The sequence below is a fragment of the Sphaeramia orbicularis genome, chromosome 13 (assembly GCF_902148855.1).
Source record: "Sphaeramia orbicularis chromosome 13, fSphaOr1.1, whole genome shotgun sequence".
NCBI lineage: Eukaryota > Metazoa > Chordata > Actinopteri > Kurtiformes > Apogonidae > Sphaeramia > Sphaeramia orbicularis.
Window position 1 is genome coordinate 32,667,089 of NC_043969.1, and position 18,987 is coordinate 32,686,075.

General features: G+C 37.8%; 1 protein-coding gene across 1 annotated transcript; it reads right to left on the minus strand.

Moving 5' to 3' along the window:
- Positions 1 to 332: 332 nt before the first annotated feature.
- Positions 333 to 12,845, minus strand: tada2a (transcriptional adaptor 2A). Its single transcript, XM_030152802.1, is given in 16 exon segments — positions 333 to 1,570; positions 2,608 to 2,687; positions 3,056 to 3,099; positions 3,496 to 3,628; positions 4,059 to 4,130; positions 6,167 to 6,193; positions 6,196 to 6,276; positions 8,047 to 8,090; positions 9,650 to 9,713; positions 9,820 to 9,892; positions 10,142 to 10,230; positions 10,818 to 10,975; positions 11,831 to 11,922; positions 12,011 to 12,070; positions 12,161 to 12,267; positions 12,806 to 12,845. Coding segments are annotated over 16 exon segments (1,335 nt in total). The 5' UTR covers positions 12,831 to 12,845; the 3' UTR covers positions 333 to 1,384.
- Between the last annotated feature and the right edge of the window lie 6,142 nt (positions 12,846 to 18,987).

Here is an 18,987-nt window from a genome sequence, read left to right on the forward strand (position 1 = left end):
TTATGCACTGTGATTGTGTATGCAACAAGAAATTTGACAGTGATGGTTTTACTGTTTCAAATGCACAATATAAAGGCAATGCTTGGTAACTATAAAGTAGCATCAGAAACCCCAACACAAACCAAAATAATTGGCACCACTATGCATTAAAGATGTCAAAAGGAAAACATTGTGGTTGTTTCAGTTGCTCAGTTTTACATTTTTAACAAAGTAGTTCTAATTTGTTCTTGTGCTCTGAACTGCATCCCGCCCACTGATGAGCAAACTGAAAACTGTCTGCTTCTGTTTGCAGCTATAAGAACTTTAAACAAAATCAAAAAGACAGAGGAGTGATCACAGATGAGTTTATGGAAAGGCACGGGTAAAGACATCAAGTGTGACATGAGGAAAACTGTGTCCTGTGAAATGACTAAAAGTGAAAGCTGCAGTTTCACTCTGTTGCTTCTCGTTTGTTTAGAAATTTTGATTTGATAAGACACACGGAGCAGTAAATTTCTTCTTTCACATCCTTGTAAATCCAGATTCAATCCCTGCATTTCAGTTCAGACGCTCCTCCACGGCCGTCATGCCCTTATCATCAAAGGGTGAATCTGCTGTTCTAATCAGGCTGTTAGCTGAGGTTGGAGCTGCGGCTGCTCTCTGCTCTGATAAGCCTGTCAGAGGCCGGTGGCCTGATGCCTGCCTGCGTAATTATCATAACAGTTCTCCCATGTCACACCAGACCCATGTGCCCATGGAAGAGTCCGAATGGATCGAGTCAGTGAAACTACGAAACTGTGTTCAAAAACACTGAAAAGACCACCCATCAGTCTGCAGGTCTTCCCTATGTTCAGTGGCTAATGCTAATCTATGTAGTAAGGACTCACTGATCAGAGCAAATGACAAGTGAGAAAGACAAGTTTTGAAGTGTTCTATTGTTCCTTTTAAAGTTGTGTTTTTTCCTTTTCCTTTTATTTACTTTAATGATTTTGTTCTTTCTTGTGTCTGAAATAAAATTTATCATCATCGTCATTTTCTATCTGTAGCACTATAGAGGATCAATATTTTGGGAGTTCACTAGTAACTGTTGTCATCATGATCCTGTGGAAACAAGAGCTAGCAAAACCTACCAGTTTGAATAGAGCTAATGATTAAAATACCTGTTATTTAAAAAATAAAAAAAAACATTCGTAACAGAAGAAACACATTCATGATATGGTCTCTGGTCTAGGCGACAGAGATTTGTTACTTTTAATACTCAGACTCAAATACACAAAAGAACTTAACAAATGAAAATTTTCAACATACTTCAAATGAGCAGCAATGAATTGGATCTATTAAAAACACTGTTACATAATGAGCATATATTAGACAACTAACCACAACTAAAGTCCTTTGTGGTCTCCTAGGCCTTAGTGATGTAGCCCTCCTTGATTAAGAAATCATAGATTTTTCGTGTCTTGTTGACATCGATTTTGATCAGTGCTCTGGCCTGGGCCAGCCGCAGTCCACCTTGCCGTCTGCACTCATTAAGCAAGGCCTGCTTATATTCCAGGTAGGCCCCCGGCACCAACCGCACCACCTGGCATAACTGAGAGCACAAAACAAATAAGAGTGTTAGTGAGGGACACTAGCATTAAGACAGACAGGTGATGATAGTAACAGTTTCTGCAGATTTCAATAAGTTGTCTTGTTCACACCTTTCTAAATTCCTATTCCTATAACCTGGGACCCCCCTACTGACTTGGAAATTAACAATCCACATCTGTATCTCATGGGGCGTATTCACATGGCAGTGTGGTGTGTTTTTAACTCAGATTTACTGACACTTCCCTGGTTCTGATGTCAGGCTCACCACTTACAGATAACCGCTGAAAGACAGAAAAATGTTCCTTACAGTAGCTGTCATAGATGTCAGCCATCTTGTCATTTTTGGAGATTTTAAGTATGTAACTTTACTCTTTCACTGAATTTCCATGCTCTATTGTGATGTGAACCTCCTGAGTTTGCACCTAAACCACTTTTAAAACTTAGGGTAGGTTATTTGCTGACATACAGACATGGCTGATTCACAGGATTGAGATCACAGATGACATCTGTCATTATTACAAGTGACCAGTGCTCCACAATTAATACTAGTCATGTTGGGATTTAAGACCATTATGAATGCAACAGTTTCTGTGCTTCAGGCACATCCTGCTGAACTTCCACTTGAATGCAATGCCTACAGAAACTATTTTGAAAACATTTTAATACAGAACCTTTAGTTGTTTATTTAGCTCCAAGCAGAGAAGGTACAACAATAGCCCACAGAATGCACAGTTTGGATAAGTGGTTATTGGCTCCACAGCAGTTTTGTTTTGCAGTTTTGTTACTGCCAGTTCAAAATATATCCCCCCCCCAATGTTAACGTCACTGTCCAATCAGTTTTTATAACATGTCAAAATTATATTTAAAATGGATTAGATTTAGATTAGATTGCAGAGACAAGGAGATTGCGTTTCACTTTGAGTTCAAATATCCCCATTTGAAAGGACAAAGACAACACATTACATCACCTAAATTTTAAGCATCTTGAGGCTTTATGAGGCCTGTGAGACCCATTAAGCACAGACCGGAAATAAGTACCTCTTTCTCCCGCTCATTGAGCTTCTCGGTTCCTGGCAGCCCAGTCAGGTTAAGAGGGGGGGCGCTCCTCCTACCTGTTGCTGTGGACCAAAAATTCAAACAGAAATGCAGTGTCATAGGGTTGGTCCATACTTTAGATAACAAAATAGCAGCCTGAAAACATCCAGTTAATTCTTTCAGCTGGAAGAGACAAGAGAAAATATATTTACTGTGTTCGAACTGTGTAAATATAGCTGTGTGGGAGTGTGCATCACATTTGTGTTCTAGAGGTTAATGCAAGGCAGCTAATTTAAAAAGGAAAAACAGCATGATAAATATGCATGTAGAGGCCTATTTTTCATGTGTATTTATGGAGGAGCGTTTGCATTCATGTGTCTTCGCCTGGGGCAATGCCAAGACAACAGCGAAGGGGGAGTAGAAAGGGAAAAGGTGGAGAGGGGTTCTGTACCTGACACTGTGATCATTGTGACAGCTGGAGTAATGCCAGCATCTCTGAAATCAGAAAGAAAAGGGTTAGCATCAGTATAAGCTCATACAAACACACGTCCTACTTCCACAGAGCATATCTAGGCTTTGTTCGCTACATTTGCTCCAGGACCTTCATCCAAAAAAGATGAATCATTGTATTCAAGATTTTATAAGGTAGAATAATTAGGAGCTGGATAAATCCCAAAGAAGATGTCTTGGATGAAAAACCAAAAGCAGTGGTACATTAAAAAACAAGATAGACTGAGGTGGAATGAGGATGCATGGGAGAACTCATCACTGCTCTATTCATCTGAGCACGCTTGGCACTGACTGTGTCGACAGAGGTCAGCGTCTCCAGGTGCACGACTACCCCAGCCCACTATTACACACTGGGTAACAACAAGGAATTTGAGGTCTCACATTGCAGCCTGTTTGCTGAGCCACTGCTGGCAAGCTCTGCCATCCTGGATGTACTGCAGCACGTCACACAGCATGGTCCTCTTCCTTCGCTCATCCTCTCGCATTCGCTTCACCCGCTCATACACCTTGGCACCTAAGCACAGTTGCACAGCGACATGAGGTCGAAAGAAAAAAGCTAACACAACAGGATGTTGTTTCAAATAAAGTGCAATAGGGATTGAAACATTTAGACGCCTGGACGGTTTAGAGTAGTGACTAATCCTGTGGAAGTAATGAAGGGCAGTTTATTATGCCAACAGTAGCTTACACTAAAGCCTGTTTCACTATAGCAACTAAATAAAATATTCAATTTCCTCCATACTTCAACAAAGTCTTAAGATATTATAATTCCTAAGATGATCCACAGACTGATGCCTCATAGTCTATGCTGATGCTGCTAAAAATAATTAAACATTTACATGACAAAATAAAGAGTCTGAATATAAATACATTTTCCTGCTTAGGTATGCAACTTTGAGATGCATTGCTGAGCAGAGGAGTGAAAAAGGTCAGGCTGGACTCACTGCAGAAAGACTTGATCCCTGCTTTCCTGTACTCCTGCAGCCGACGGATCTCTCTCCTCAGCTCGAACTCCACTGGCAGAAAGAAAATGAAGAGGAAAAAAGGTATTTTTAAAAAATCTGTCCACAGAGGCTCCTGAACTCTGTTTTACTCAAACACAGCTCAACTCTCACTAGTTTCGACACTTAACAGTTGAAATAATGAAAATGCAAATGCCTGTTTACTGTTCACCAATTAGAAGCAGATGTAGATGCATGCTAATAAAGTGTAAATGTTATTTACACATATCAATAACTGACAAATCTAAGGAAATTGAATAGTTTGATGAGAAGGAAAAGATCATGGGAAATACTCTAAGTTTTAGTGTATCACAAATTTAAAGGTTATGGCTGAAAGTTCAACTAGATTACATAATACCCCCTGCCTCACCCTCCCCTATGGTGGCACCTAAAGACACAGGAAGCCCAATTGGTTGTCACTAGAACCATTTAATTTATCCATTCTGAGCAATTTGTTAAAAGAAAACTATGTAACATTTTGTGTTGTGTTTGCTAACAGAACTCTTTAAACTTCACTTCACTCCAATCCCGGCAGTAAAAGAAGAGGGCAAGGGGTGTAACAAGAACAAAAGCTCTGAAATAAAAAAACAAAACAAAACATAATTTCTTGATTCTGTAACCATGGTTATACTCCAAAAACAAAATCAAGCACACTTTCACAAAACTCTACCAGAATGTTCTAGAGCAAAATACTGCTGCAGCACAAGCTTCCTCAATTCTGCTGTTTGGTGTTATCCTTTCTGTTAGGGGTGACAGTTTGTGTGTCTACTGGCTTTGCCCAGAATCTTGTCTCTCAGACAAAACTGTGTTGCAAGTGTAAGTGAGAAGAGTAGAGGAGAGAGCCATGTGACCAAGTCGCTTTGTTTGTATATTGTTCAGCCTGTGCATTCTGCATGATGCTGCAACTGATTGGCTGAGGGTATAAACACTCTGTCCAAAGGTCAACACCCAGAAACACCCTGAACACACCAAAACAAGAGGAGAATAGAAAATACAGGCATTAGGCAGGATCTCTGCAGATAAAGACACCACCACACACTGACAGGGGGTCAGAAGTGATGATGAGAAGGACTATTATTCTAAGAGTCTACATGGTGTATTTTTTTTTAAAGGAAAATGCTATATACTCCATCTTAAATAGCTATTAACTCTGCTCCACACTCCAACATAGTACCCAGCCGTAATGTATAAATGTTGGATGCCACCCGCTAGCACTAGTGGTCTAATCTGGTGTATTGCAGAAAAATGGTTGAGGCTTTGTTTTTAACATTGCTGTGTTACAATTGACTGTAGTAAACAGAAACAAGCTGACCAGTACTGTGAAGACAGTGGGGGAGATAGTTGGCCGCCAAACAAAAGCAATTAGATGACCTTTATAGCACAGCTGTACACAGGAAAGCACTGTCAATTATCAATGACAATACACATGCTCTCCACTCTAACCTTGAGTTTGCTCCCCTCAGGGCCATGCTATAGAATGCTTCTGTTGAAGAATAAACTATATAAGGGCTGGTTTATGACAAATTAATTTAATGTAGTCAACAGAGTGCAGAAAACGTAAATATGTGAGTGAAGGATGTAGGATTTGGATGTGAATGTACCAAATGTTATGTAATTGAGGTCTCTTAATAAGATCCAGGAAATTTCCATACATTTGTAATTGTATTTGTAATACTGTATTTTATCCTATCAGTGAGAACATGGACAATTTTCCTGCCTTGGCTTGACAAGATATTCTATTCTATTCTGAGGATGATGGACTCCATGGACCCACTCCCTTTAAAATATAAGCAGTTCATTATGAGATTACAATGACATATCAATCTTATTTTCAGGTGATTGTACACTGATTGAAAACAATTATGAAAATCATATTGCATTATTACATTTTTACAAACAGATCCTTGACACTGAATATATCAGGACCTTCTCACAAAATAATACAAATTAATGAGATACTAGGATGTCAAGTTTGAGGTGCTTTTATAAATTAGCTGTATTTGTTTCCGTCACACACATTCACAGTATGCGTGATCATCCAAAACACTAACATGCGTGACTTTCGATGAATTTGTCGGTTCACCTGGTCCCACCACTCGGCAACATCGTCTCATGACATCGTACATCTCCTGCACCTCCTTTGGGTGCATCGCTCCAGCACCTGAGAGGGAGTGAAAAAGAAATGAGAGGCGGTGAGTAGGCAGTAGATACTGATAAATATAACACAAAAATATTGAAAGAACAATCCAACCCTCTGATAACTCGACATCATTAGGTTGTAATTTTGCAGCCATTTGTTTGTTTCCACCTTACCTTATACACTATTCATTGTAAATATATTTATGGAAAGGTTCATGTTTTTTTTTTACAACTTGAGCATGAATCCCAATTTTAATCTTTATTTTCTCACATTTCATAATGGCAGCAAAAGCATTCCTCAGGACTACTACACTTCATAACTAATAAATGAAAGGACTGTTTTTGATTGTAGGGGTGTATATGGCTGATGGTTTACATGCCAGTCAAGTGTAAAAATCAGAGTGTAGTAATGTTTGTTTTTTCTTGTCCTTTTACCAATTCAGACTATGGCTGAATAGCACAGCAAGAAAAATGTCATTAAATATGTGATCCAATACTCTGGCTGCATCAAAAGCACCAAGACCTCTCCTGAGATTGGACACAGTAACGCTTCACATGTGTTTTCACCACCACTTAACTCACTCTAAGGCGTACCACACACAGAGGAGCTTGTTGTGTTCATCTCAAAGCATCGCCTGTGTTACTGAATAACAGACAAGTGTCAAAGACAGAGGAAAGCTGTTGTGTGGGTGTGAAAGGACTGGTCTTGTGTGTGTTTGTGTGCATGTGTGTGGTGGTCAATTTTGTTCTGCAGGCTTGTATGTGAGAGCTAATTAGCTGCTGCCTTCTCAGGTTTAAGACATGAAATAATGTTAAAATAGTGGACACGGAAGAAGTCTACATAGATACAGGTGATGTTGCTGCATATCAGCACACAAGTGACATCAAACAAACAAGGTAAAAAAAACAAACAAAACACACAAACTGGAATGATTTAAAGTAACAAGCTCTTACTGGACTTCAACCTACTGCCCCGCAACAACACTGGTCAATCTGCCTCCAGCAGTTCCTGAGATATGATACTGTGAGCCTCCCAGGGTTGGATAGTGCTTTCATTATTGCATGTGACATACACTGAGCACACGCACACTCCCCATAGACACACAATCTTTGACACGTCTCCATGACAACCAGTCCTGCAGCTCTACAGCTACTCTGAGTTCCCTTTGTCTGAAAGACTGGAGAGATAAGGGAAAGGAGGGAAAAAGGGAGGAGGGCTAACTGGAGGCTGGAGAATACATAAATAAAACATGAGGGGAGAACTCTTCAAGTTCCCAAACCACAGCCAATTTCAGAGAGCAACACGTGGAGATATAACGATGGGCTGGGTGGTCGAAAAGAGTGTTTAATTGGACAATCCATTCATACCAGACCTTGCCGTCGGTTCTGGCCTTTAATGTATAGAGTCAAGAGATTTACATTACTTAGCTCAATGAAATCCAACCTGTGGACAGGTGGATCAATACTGAAGCCCCCACATTTCTGCTATTATGGCAGAAAGCGTTCATCCATGCTATCTATTCACAGTAAGCAATTATTCTTTGGCACGCTCTGGCACACAGCCCCTGTAGACTATTCCAAGCCTTGATCATAAATACAAAGCTCTGTCAGTTGCCACACTTCAGCTACCTCAGGGGCCACAGAGGTTAACGGTGGTTATTAGACTGGAGTTGTTTGCTTGCATCCTTAGAAACATTCTGCAGCATTTTGACTGGTAGATATCACATGCCCCTGCAAATTGCTATGAATACCACCATAGTCAAGCCTAAATGAATGTTACAAGAGCGCTTACTTTGAAATTTCCGCAAGTTGATCAGTCCATGGTCTCGGATAATCCTAAAAGAAATTGAGATTTAGATTATGTACCATGGAAATTAATGTTGTGACTAACAGGTCTCTACAATTATCTTGGATGTTACAGTTGCTCAAAAACCAAATATATTCATGTGTAGTATGTGTTGTACAGAGCTTCTAGATGTAATTTGCTCAATAATAGAGGTGAACTCTGAGACTAAAGGGTCATGGCTATTTGCCCATGACACATACCGGGAAGTGTAACGATGAGCTAGAACTTCCCAGAGATGAAAACGTGGGCTTAGAAAACCCACGTGCTTGCCCAGCCACACATGCCATTCCTCCATACTTGGGGAACATGAAGTCGTTAAGGCTGATTTACTGACAGATCATTACAACAAGGACTGACTGTGCACGTTCAATACTGACAGCAACCACACTGTCGTATGGAATAATATGTGCAACAAGGCCGGTAAAAACCATTAGTTGTTAATATTAGGTTTAACATATCAAAACAAAACCACTCAAATATACAGAACAGGAGAGTTTACCAACGAATTGACTAATAGTATAATATATGTAAGCTTTCACTTGTTAAATTTTGGAGTCAAAAACTGCATTCTTACCTGAAAAACTTTTTAAGGCATTATAAAAATACTCTACTGTGAAAAATAATGTAGGTCTGAAATATTTTTCCCCACAAAAAACATTAATGACCGCATTAAAATATACTAAAACATTCCAGCTCCCACACTGATAAATGTCTGAATATACATGACAATTCCCACTTTTATTCACCTGACAAAAGATGATACATCCTGCTTTCTCAAAACAACAGTGTAAAGTGTATGAGTAACAATGTCTTCCAAACAAGGTTGAAGATAAATAAGTAGTACATGCCCTATGCTCGGGTTTTAGGTCAGCACAGAGAAACTCTGCCACTGAAGCAGATAAGCACAAGAAACACTGATAGAGTCAAGTGTATTGTGGAGAGCGAACAAGTCTGAGAAAAAGACTTTGAATGAAGGTGGACTTCAAATATTTTCTGAAGTTGCATGCTGTGAGGATGTTGTCTTTGCCAGCCTAAAACTGGGCAAAATGTCAAACACTTTGGCATGTGGAGTGTTCACTGGGGGACAGACACATTTTCCCATTTCCAAAAATATTCAAGGTTTACAAAGAGGCTCCTGGAGCTTGTAAGTTGTACCTGAATGACGGACTCCCTGTGGTTTATAATGGGACCTTAAAAATGGCTTAAAAATGCAGCTATCTTCACGTGTTGGACACTGTAAAATCTTAAGACTTGGATCTGTGCAGATTAGAATCATCATTATGGTTAGCCTATAAATAGCCTAAATATGAACAATGTAACTGAGAGAACCGACAAATTGAATTGGCAAATTCTTAGTTTACAATTCAATATAAAATGTATTCATTCAACCTTAAAAGCATTCATAAGTATCAGTGAAAAGTGGGACTTCATGTGACCTTAAAAGCTTATAATGCCATCTACTGATGGTCTGGGGTCATTACATGCTGCAAATTGAGTAATATCAATCCTTGAACATGAACAAAATTAAATAAATTAAAAAAAGCCCTACTTTTTCCTTCGTTGTCTCTCCTTTAATCTTGAATGATAGATATCAACAACTGCAAGCTTTAGTGCTGAAAAAAAAACCCAAAACATACACATAAGGGTGCAATGAATAACAAATGCCATGCTCTTATTTTCTGTTTGTATATTTAAATACACAACAAAATATTTACCCACCACGTAAGACATCTGAGTCATCATCCACAAAATCAATATCCTTCAAATCCCATTCTGCATAGTTGTCGAACTCCTAAGTAGAAAAGTGAATGGTTTTCATAATCTGTTTGATTCAAGTTCACCTGTAGATAATCAGTGAGCAGTCTTAAACAATTTATGAATGAAACATGGATGACTAATGCTCAGCCAGAAACCAAAAACAGCATGAGTCACTATATCTGTAGCATTTATTTAGCCATCTACTGGCTACTTTTTCATTCATTCAACATATCAGGCTATATTGACACAAAGGATAAAGTACATAATACAAGTATCTCCAAACCTCCATGAAGTCTGCTCTTGCAGGCATGTATCCAGCCATATCTCGTGAAAGTACAGAGTCAAATGTAGGTCGAGGGGGGTCATCAGTGGCTGTGAAGTTGTGAAAGATACGAATTGAGAAATCTGAGCATACTGTCTTCTCCATTTAAATAAAACAATACCTAAACCACAATGTAAAACATATATAAAATGGAAACTGGTACAATTTGCAAATGTATAAAGAGAAACAAAGGAACAAGTTACACCCTTTCCTGTACCATGACAATGTATTTATTTATTTATTAACAGTCATGTCAGAAATTAAATAAAATTCTGTCCCTGCCTTGATGCTGGAAGCTGCGTTGTGAACATTACAGTCAATGTCTGTCAAGCACTCAAACACTGTGACAGATGGAGAACCGAGGCCAGCTAGGAACTGAGATGAGTTCCAGGCTCACCAACTGCTTCTATCCAACTGTCAGGACAGCGTTCTTCAGGCACTTCCGTTATTTTATGCAAATTTCTCTTCTGGCTGCTCTGAGGGTCTATAATCAATGCAAGGATTATTTTAAAAATCCACATCTCTGTACTGTTTCATTTAATAGGCAGTTCTGACAGAACACCTCATTCTGCTGTGTCTCATTTCTTATGTCATTTTAAATAAAAACACATGAGCAGCAGATAATGAGGATACTGACGTTTGAAAGGAATAGCACCGTCTGCAAAACGAGAGTCTTTTGTTTTCTTCAGGCTAAGCAAGGTGGAGGAGAAGAGTGGATTATTGATGAAATTCTTCATGTAGTGGCTTTCACATTCCTCTTTCGTTTTACTGCGCATCTGATATGCTACGTCCTGCCTGTGGAGAGATATTACAAAAATATATTCTCTGTGTACAGCATTTCAGAAAAGAGTGTGCCATAGTCTATGAATAAATTAAATGGGTGCTAAACATTGAAAACATGCCATCTAGTACAGTATACTGTGCCTGTTTTTTAACCATCTGTTCAACATCTCAAAATAGCTTTTTACCAGTAGGTTTCCATAAATGAAATAAGTAAATAACAGCATTGTTTCTAGGGACTGTACCACCACAAATGAATACAGCATGATGATAATCAAACAAACAAAATAGAATCATTACTGATAACAATAAACATTAGCTCCAAGAAAAAAGAACGTTTATGTCTAGAAGTTCTCCCAACCCTGGTCGTTCCTATTACTTGTCAAAAGCACCAGCAAACTAAATTCATGTATCACATTTATAATTTTCAACTGTCAGCAAAATAAGTTGTATTTTACTTTTGAATGAACAGCGGTCCAGAAAAGTAGGGTACTAACAGGTTTAGCTTACACAAATCTATTCAATTTGTTCAGTTTGTCAGTAAAATAGAAAGCAGAAACCTAACCTTTTTTTTTTTTTTTTTTACATGACAATGCACTCAACATTTAACATATACAGTGTGGTAAAAAGGTATTAAACATAATTTGCAGAGGGGTCTAAGAGATTAAAAGAAAGATCTGTTTTGAAGCCAGGTAAATAAATACTGTGAAGATTTTGTCTTTCATACATTGTCACCAAAGCATCAATATGATTCTTCTGAGCATTATTAATTTATTTATGTAAAGAGTTGTTTCTATTCCGACCACAAATTAATAAGCAACCTTATAACAGTTCTTTTTAATGCATAAAACACACTAACAAAACACTAACCAGTTTCCAAAGCCACAATCCATTACTGCTTCCAACAGGGCCATTTCTTCCTGTGCTGTCCATCCCGGCTCCAGTACAGGAAAGTCTGAAGTCTGCATAAAGAAGTGACGAGTGTGGTGACACAGTGTAGTCTACATCTGTATGTTATGTGCAAAACAAGTACACACCTATTTTACTCACCATTATTTCATATTTATGGTCACTCTGATGCTTCTTGTACTCAAATCCTCTGGTGAAACACTGAAATAAAGTTTGTTCAATATCAGCCCATGAAGAGAGAAGAGCTGCCGAATTATTATTATTATTTTTTTTAATTTCTTACCAACTTACCTGAAGACATAGCAAAAAAGGAGAGGGTCCACATTCTGCACACTTAATATAAGGCTCAGTAAGATAAGATGAACAGCCTCTGCATGGTGGTTTATCGAAAGGGTCATCTGAAATGAAACATGTTTTAAGTACTCGTGCATTTTCACATACTAAAGACTGTGACGTGATTTTATAGTGATATTAGCTGATATCAGCTCACCTAAAACACAGTAATAGCTCTCTGTAAGAAATGCTACATTTACAGATATACAAACAGTGTACAGTTACACAGGGTGTAATAACGATCAGGTGTAAACAACCGCATGACGGTTTAAAGATCCTGCGCAAGCTAGCTGAGCTACTGCTAATGCTAGGGGCACAAGTTTGACTATAATAGGTTTATGCCTACTTTGCTTACGTGTGGAATTTATCTGCCACCATACACAACTTACAGCAACAATAAACCTTGAAACACCGGTATCCTTTCTGTTTCTATCGGAGAATGTTTGATAGTACATGTTATCGCTAAATGCTAACATGCTAGCAAACAATGCTAGCTGGAGTGATGCTAATACGGTTAACTACAGATAACTTGAGAAGGAATTCGTATAATAAATGTAAACGTGCAGCAGATGTACTTACTGCTGCATTAAAATTCAAACTTACTTCCAAAAGATGCCAGTCGATCCATTTGATGATATTTTAATGAGGCAAAACTCACAATTAATAATATGTTCAATCTATTTTTCAAAGTTAACTCGAAAACCTGCTGTCGAAGACCCAGCTAATCGAGTCCAACTCAATCGAAAGTTCCAGTTTGGGAATAGGTTTGGGGGTGGCGAAATAGATAGATAGATAGATAGATAGATAGATAGATAGATAGATAGATAGATAGATAGATAGATAGATAGATAGATAGATAGATAGATAGATAGATAGATAGATAGATAGATAGATAGATAGATAGATAGATAGATAGATAGATAGATAGATAGATAGATAGATAGATAGATAGATAGATAGATAGATAGATAGATAGATAGATAGATAGATGTTTGCAACAGATTAATGATCATTTTAAAGAATCACTGAAAAGAAAACTTCTGCTATAAAATATCAGTAATAAAATGGTCAAATATGTCCTTGCCTTCTTGACTGAAAGGGGAAAATACTTTCATATTTCATATTAGCAGAGCCCAGGGGCTATAAAAATATTAAGAAAAAAGTGCTAAAAGTGAAAAAGTGTTAAAAAAAAAAAAAAAAAAAAAGAAGAAGAAGAAGAAGAAGAAGAAGAAAAAATCCATTGTCTGATTAAAGGCAGTTTATCACTTCATGGTTGATAGCTCCAGTGGAAATTGAATACCCAGGGGATAGAATGCTGTCCCATGCATACATCAATAAAAAGCTATATAAAAATAATATTTAATGTTTTTTTGTTTTTTTTTTAATTATATACCTTGTATGTTTGTTTAAGTGATAACAAAAACTATGAATCTAATATATCTTTTAAGCCATGTATAACAAATAGGCTTATTTTAGAGAAATATGAATCAGTAAAACATGGGGATGAAGAGGAAATCATTGATGATTCATGGAAACGTGAATGCTCCTTTGTCTGTTCATTGAGAAACAAATACACTGAGATGGTTAAAAAGGGCAATATTTATTAAGGACATTCTCATCGTTTTGGTCATAATCACCATTGTAATTTCCCATCCTACCACAAGGTGGTAAACTTGCATCATATCTGTAAAGACAACAATGACTGCCTTGAAAGTCTTTCTTTGTCTGTGTCTCATCAAAACAACAACCACCTGAGCCTTGGAGAGGATAGCATATGCATGGGCTGGACAACTGGGAATACTGGACTGTGCTAAACTACACCTCCCTGCACAATTGCTGTTTTTATTGCTCTGTAAAATCAACCCCAATACAGGATGACTTCCAGGAGCACTGTTTAAAATATTAGCTCCTTTAAAAATGGCTTAAAAACAGCTCACTCTCATGCAATAAATATCTATGATCCCTGATGTTTTCCAGCATTTGAGTCCAGCTTCAGTCCCTTGAATCATATAGAGCTCCGTCTCCTTAACGTCACCCGTGGGGACCACTCATCGGGGGACCTGTCAAAATAAATACCTTAAATCCTTGAGAAATAAAACTGCAAATCAGCATGGTTCAGCCTCAATAGAAGTAAGTGAGGAAATATATATATATATATATATATATATATATATATTTTTTATGTGAAATGGCCCATTGATTCAGTACAGATGTGGCATCAAGAGTTACACAGCAAGCATTGCATATCATATGACCTGACAAGTTCTAGGACAATTAAATAGTGGGGTTAAATATCTTCAAACATTTTGGTATTTTTATTTTGTGTTTTATTATAAGATTTCCACAATGTGTCCAATGCATTTCATACTTATAAATTTACAGTGCAAATACATTACTATGAGCTTCAGTCCCATAAAAAACTGAAAAGTGTAGCTACCCAGCTGTATTCATGGTTACAACTGAGTGTGAAACCATCCTTCTATTACCCTGAGCCATCTCTGTGAGCAGAATGCACAGTGACAAGTGCATCCAGTTTCAGCGTTCTCTGCGTCCCATCTCCTGACCCTGTAGGGTTGACTGAGACCTTTGGGGAGAGACTCAGTGCATACAAGAGCCCATGAGCATCACAGATCTATGAGTAACAACGAAGCAGACTGCACAATAAAGGGACAGCTGTACCTTCCTTCTAGGTGGAATTTCCATGTTACTGCCAGAACAAAGTTTAACAGTTCCGTGAGAGTATTATGACTTATTTATCTTAAAAGAGGAACTGCTCAACTCTGTGACAGTTAGAGACGTAAGCGGCATGTAAATGATATTCTTTGTGATGTGAATTTTACTCTGAGCTCAACTCGAAGACCAACTGAGACTGTATAAAAAGAGATTTTCACTAATTTGACTAAAATTTACAGATGCCCAAATTATAATACAATTGTTTGGAATATCACAGGCATTTTGCTGTTGTTTGAAACACACTCTGAGTCTCTTTTACCCCTAAAGAGGTTGGATGGAGTTGAGATGTTGCTGTAGATTTACAGTTTAGAACTGTGGGAATATTTTAGAGTTTTACCCTTGATAGATTTTTAAAGACCCATTCACAAAACAATGTTCTTGAGCAAAAAGAACCAAAATTGACAATAAAAATGCTGGGGTTTTTTTTTGTATTTCAGCAATAACTGGTATACTGATCATCAAAGTCAAAGTAATAAATACTTATATTAAAAAATCTGAATCACTGAATTGATTTAGCATCAAGTATTCTATAAAAGTATTTATTAAATTTCTCAGATTGCAGTACAGTTAATGTGAGCAGGGGAAAAATGGTGCGAGCTTGTATGAAGTAAATGATTCATAACTTATGACCTTGTCCAGACCATGGATTAACATCCACCCTGAGATATACAAACATAAGTCTCCAGCTATAACTACAACCTGTACACATGTTGTTAGGATCCATCTCCAGATGTCTCTCACGTGGTCACTTCCCACTCTGTATGCAAATAAACAAGCTCATCTATAGCTTTGCACACACATCACTTCTAGTTTAACAGGTTGACTTTTACTCTGTGTTTCTTTGCAAATTAATTAGGCTTGTTCGAGATTAATGGCACCTCACCTAGAAAGGAGACAAGAGCAGGTAGATGTAGCAGTAGGGGTTAAAGGTCAGGTATTACGTCTGACCATTTGCCCTCCAGAGCTACAGAGCTTGCAGGTACAACTGAAGATATCACCCTGTTTACCATGGGGTATTCATTAATCTCACTCCTTACTCTAAAGGTACATGTTTATTAAATCAGTTTGTGGAAACACACATAATGGGGCAATCATTATATCTTATTCATACCCCAGAGAAATTAAAAATTCAGTCCAGAGTCAAAAAGATCTGTGGTAGGACAGGTGCTAATGTCAGGTCTTCTATGAAAAACTGCAGTTGTTACTTTGAAGGTGTAAAGTGCAAACTACAATGATACAATTACTATCTAAAGTATGATAATTAGCTTTTAGTAGGGGTAAAATTGCAAATCTGAGGAAAGAAAGTGTAATGCACTTTGTCAGGGGCATCAGGCATGAAAATTATGGAGGCACCATTAGACAGCATTTGTTAGTTTCCGATCAGGAAGGAAGCTGATTATCAGAGGCTGACATAAACATAGTCACAATTAGAATGTATGGGGTCCTTTTCTGGAGAACAGAAGAAAATAATAGAGGAATTTTATACATGTATTTGAAGCCATTTTTTGTCACTCAGTAATATTACACATAAATGGTATGTTATGGATACAACTGTGCTACATAGTGATAGCTCACAGCCACAAGAGTCACGACTCCAAGTGTTAGTGGATAGATGGCTACTTACTTTGTCTGGTAGTAGCATACTATCTTGCAAAGCAAACTATGCCTATGATTCTCACTGTAATTTACTGGATTTACTTTTGGAGATGATCTATGGAAGTACCCAGCACCAAAGTGAAGCAAATGTCTCCTAAGTTGTTATACCGTAACAACCACTTGATCCTGGCTTCCATCATCTTGCATTCTATCAGGATTATATAGGTCAGTTCTTTTCTGTTAAAATAGACCCTATAATAAGTGTTCTGTTTGTCTTTCTTTACATTCATGCTCTATTAATAAGATTTTAACCCATAAAGACCCAAGCGTCCACCATTGACCAAGCCCATTTATGGATTTAAACTGTTGATCTACTAATCCTATCAATACATGTAAATACATGTAAAATACAGTTTTTCATCTTTTCATGGTCATCGGATATGACCCATTTGGATATTCAGAGGGTCCATAAGGAACGTGGAAACACCGTCATCTCTCTACAACATTGATTCACCAGTAAAACCCATGGAGTTGGATCAATGACAGTGGATGGAGACACTTGGTTTATGTCCAGTTAATGCTATATTTTACTGAAAAAGTCACCTTTTCTTCATTTTTTTCTGTTGTGATTCAATAACCATTAACTTTGCTCTGAGCTTTTAGGAACATCTTCATGATCAGTCAATTACACATAGGGAAATAGATGATTTTCACTGGAAGAAATGCTAAATTCAGAGAATAATATTACAATAAATGGTGATAAATCACTCAGGAAAGGTTAAATAGATGGAAAAATTCATTTGAGAACTGCCATAGAAGTCACACAGGGTCCTTATGGGTTAAAGAGACTAGAGAGCCATGAGGTCTGTTGTGTCATCCTGTGATTCATAGCTCACTCATTTATAGAATATGACTTTCTGAGCTTCTGTTTAACTTAATGAACTGTATTTTTTCCTGACATAAGGTTTGAGTGTGGCTGTGGTCAATAAGTTACACTAACAAATCCATAAAATTACTTGGTTTCTTGTACAAATGTTTGTTGAAGTTTATCAGTGTGCCAGTTAGCTCGTCATTAACATTAGCTCATCTATTACCCCTCGCTGAAGGCTCCGACCCCAAGCATGAAAGGTCATGACACTACAGACGCCTTTAATAACTAAATTTGGTGGGAGTGGTCGGTGCTTTATGTTGGCATCTTTGCAATTCGAAAACCTACATATTTTTCTTTTGCTGTACCTACGTCATGATCCCCCCCCAGCCTTGTGTTAACTCTGGTAGTGTTGATATGCTGACATTTGTACTGTAACTGCTACTGATGTCAGAAATCCTTTAGAAAACTTTGAGTTTTGTAAAATTTAGAGTTTTGTACTTTCAGTTTTCTGTATGCTATGTATATATGGCAAAACTGAAAAGAAAGCTGACTTTGACTTTGATATATAAAATATAATTAAAGCCGTTAACACTGACACTTCATGCGTAATTTTGATTTATTATATAGTAGTATAGTAATTTAATTAAAAATACAGAAAGTTGGCAACTGTCCTATAGAGAAATTAAGGGAAATTGTTTACAGTGAAGTTCCAGAAAAGGGATCATTATGGACCTGGCATTGAGTTTTGGAGGAAAGAACATTCCATATTATAATGCAAACTGTCTAAATGATCTCAGTTTTCTGCATCATAAAATTCTTCTGTAAACGTTGCTTAGAAGCCTATCCCAAACCATGACAGAAGCCATGGAATAAAGTACACTAAAATATGTGACTGCAGTGTAATTTTATAAATTGATGTTGCTGCAGATAACAAGGCAGGCTACAAAAAAATTATTTGGAAGCTGATACTTGGATGCGCACTAGTCTTTCCGTTCCAGGTTTCATTCCAAGGATCTTTGTCATACCCATATGTCTGCTGCCAAAAATATAGTAAAGTTTAAAATCTTGAAAAAATAACTATTTCTTCCAAGGTAATGTTCACAGCCACCCAATTTTGGTGTACTAGTCTATAGTCAATAGTCTCCTGATGACGTTAATGAAGCAAGCCGGTGTGAAACGCCAGGGTCAGCATATGTGGAAACATACTGTAGAAAATCACATCTTGGCAATGAATGAATGCAGAATACATTATCCACATGGAGACTAACAAAGAAAATAATGTCAGGCTCAGAGAGTGACATGTGTGCTTCCCTACGACGGCCCCTGCTGCAGCATCACTGCCTGTGGGCAGACAACCTGCTGTCTCTCCAGCCACATGCCACCCCCGCCCACTCAGAGTAAAAGGCCTGAAAGCCCCAGCCCGCACACCTCACACTGTTTGTGTGGATCAAAAACAGGGAACCTCAGGGTTTCAGTGTTATAGAAGTGTGCCAGATTATACACTGGCTCAACAAATGCACACCCCCTCTTCATTACATCTTTGAAAACTCCCCCGTCTCTGCCCATTCTTTTTCTTCTTACCAAT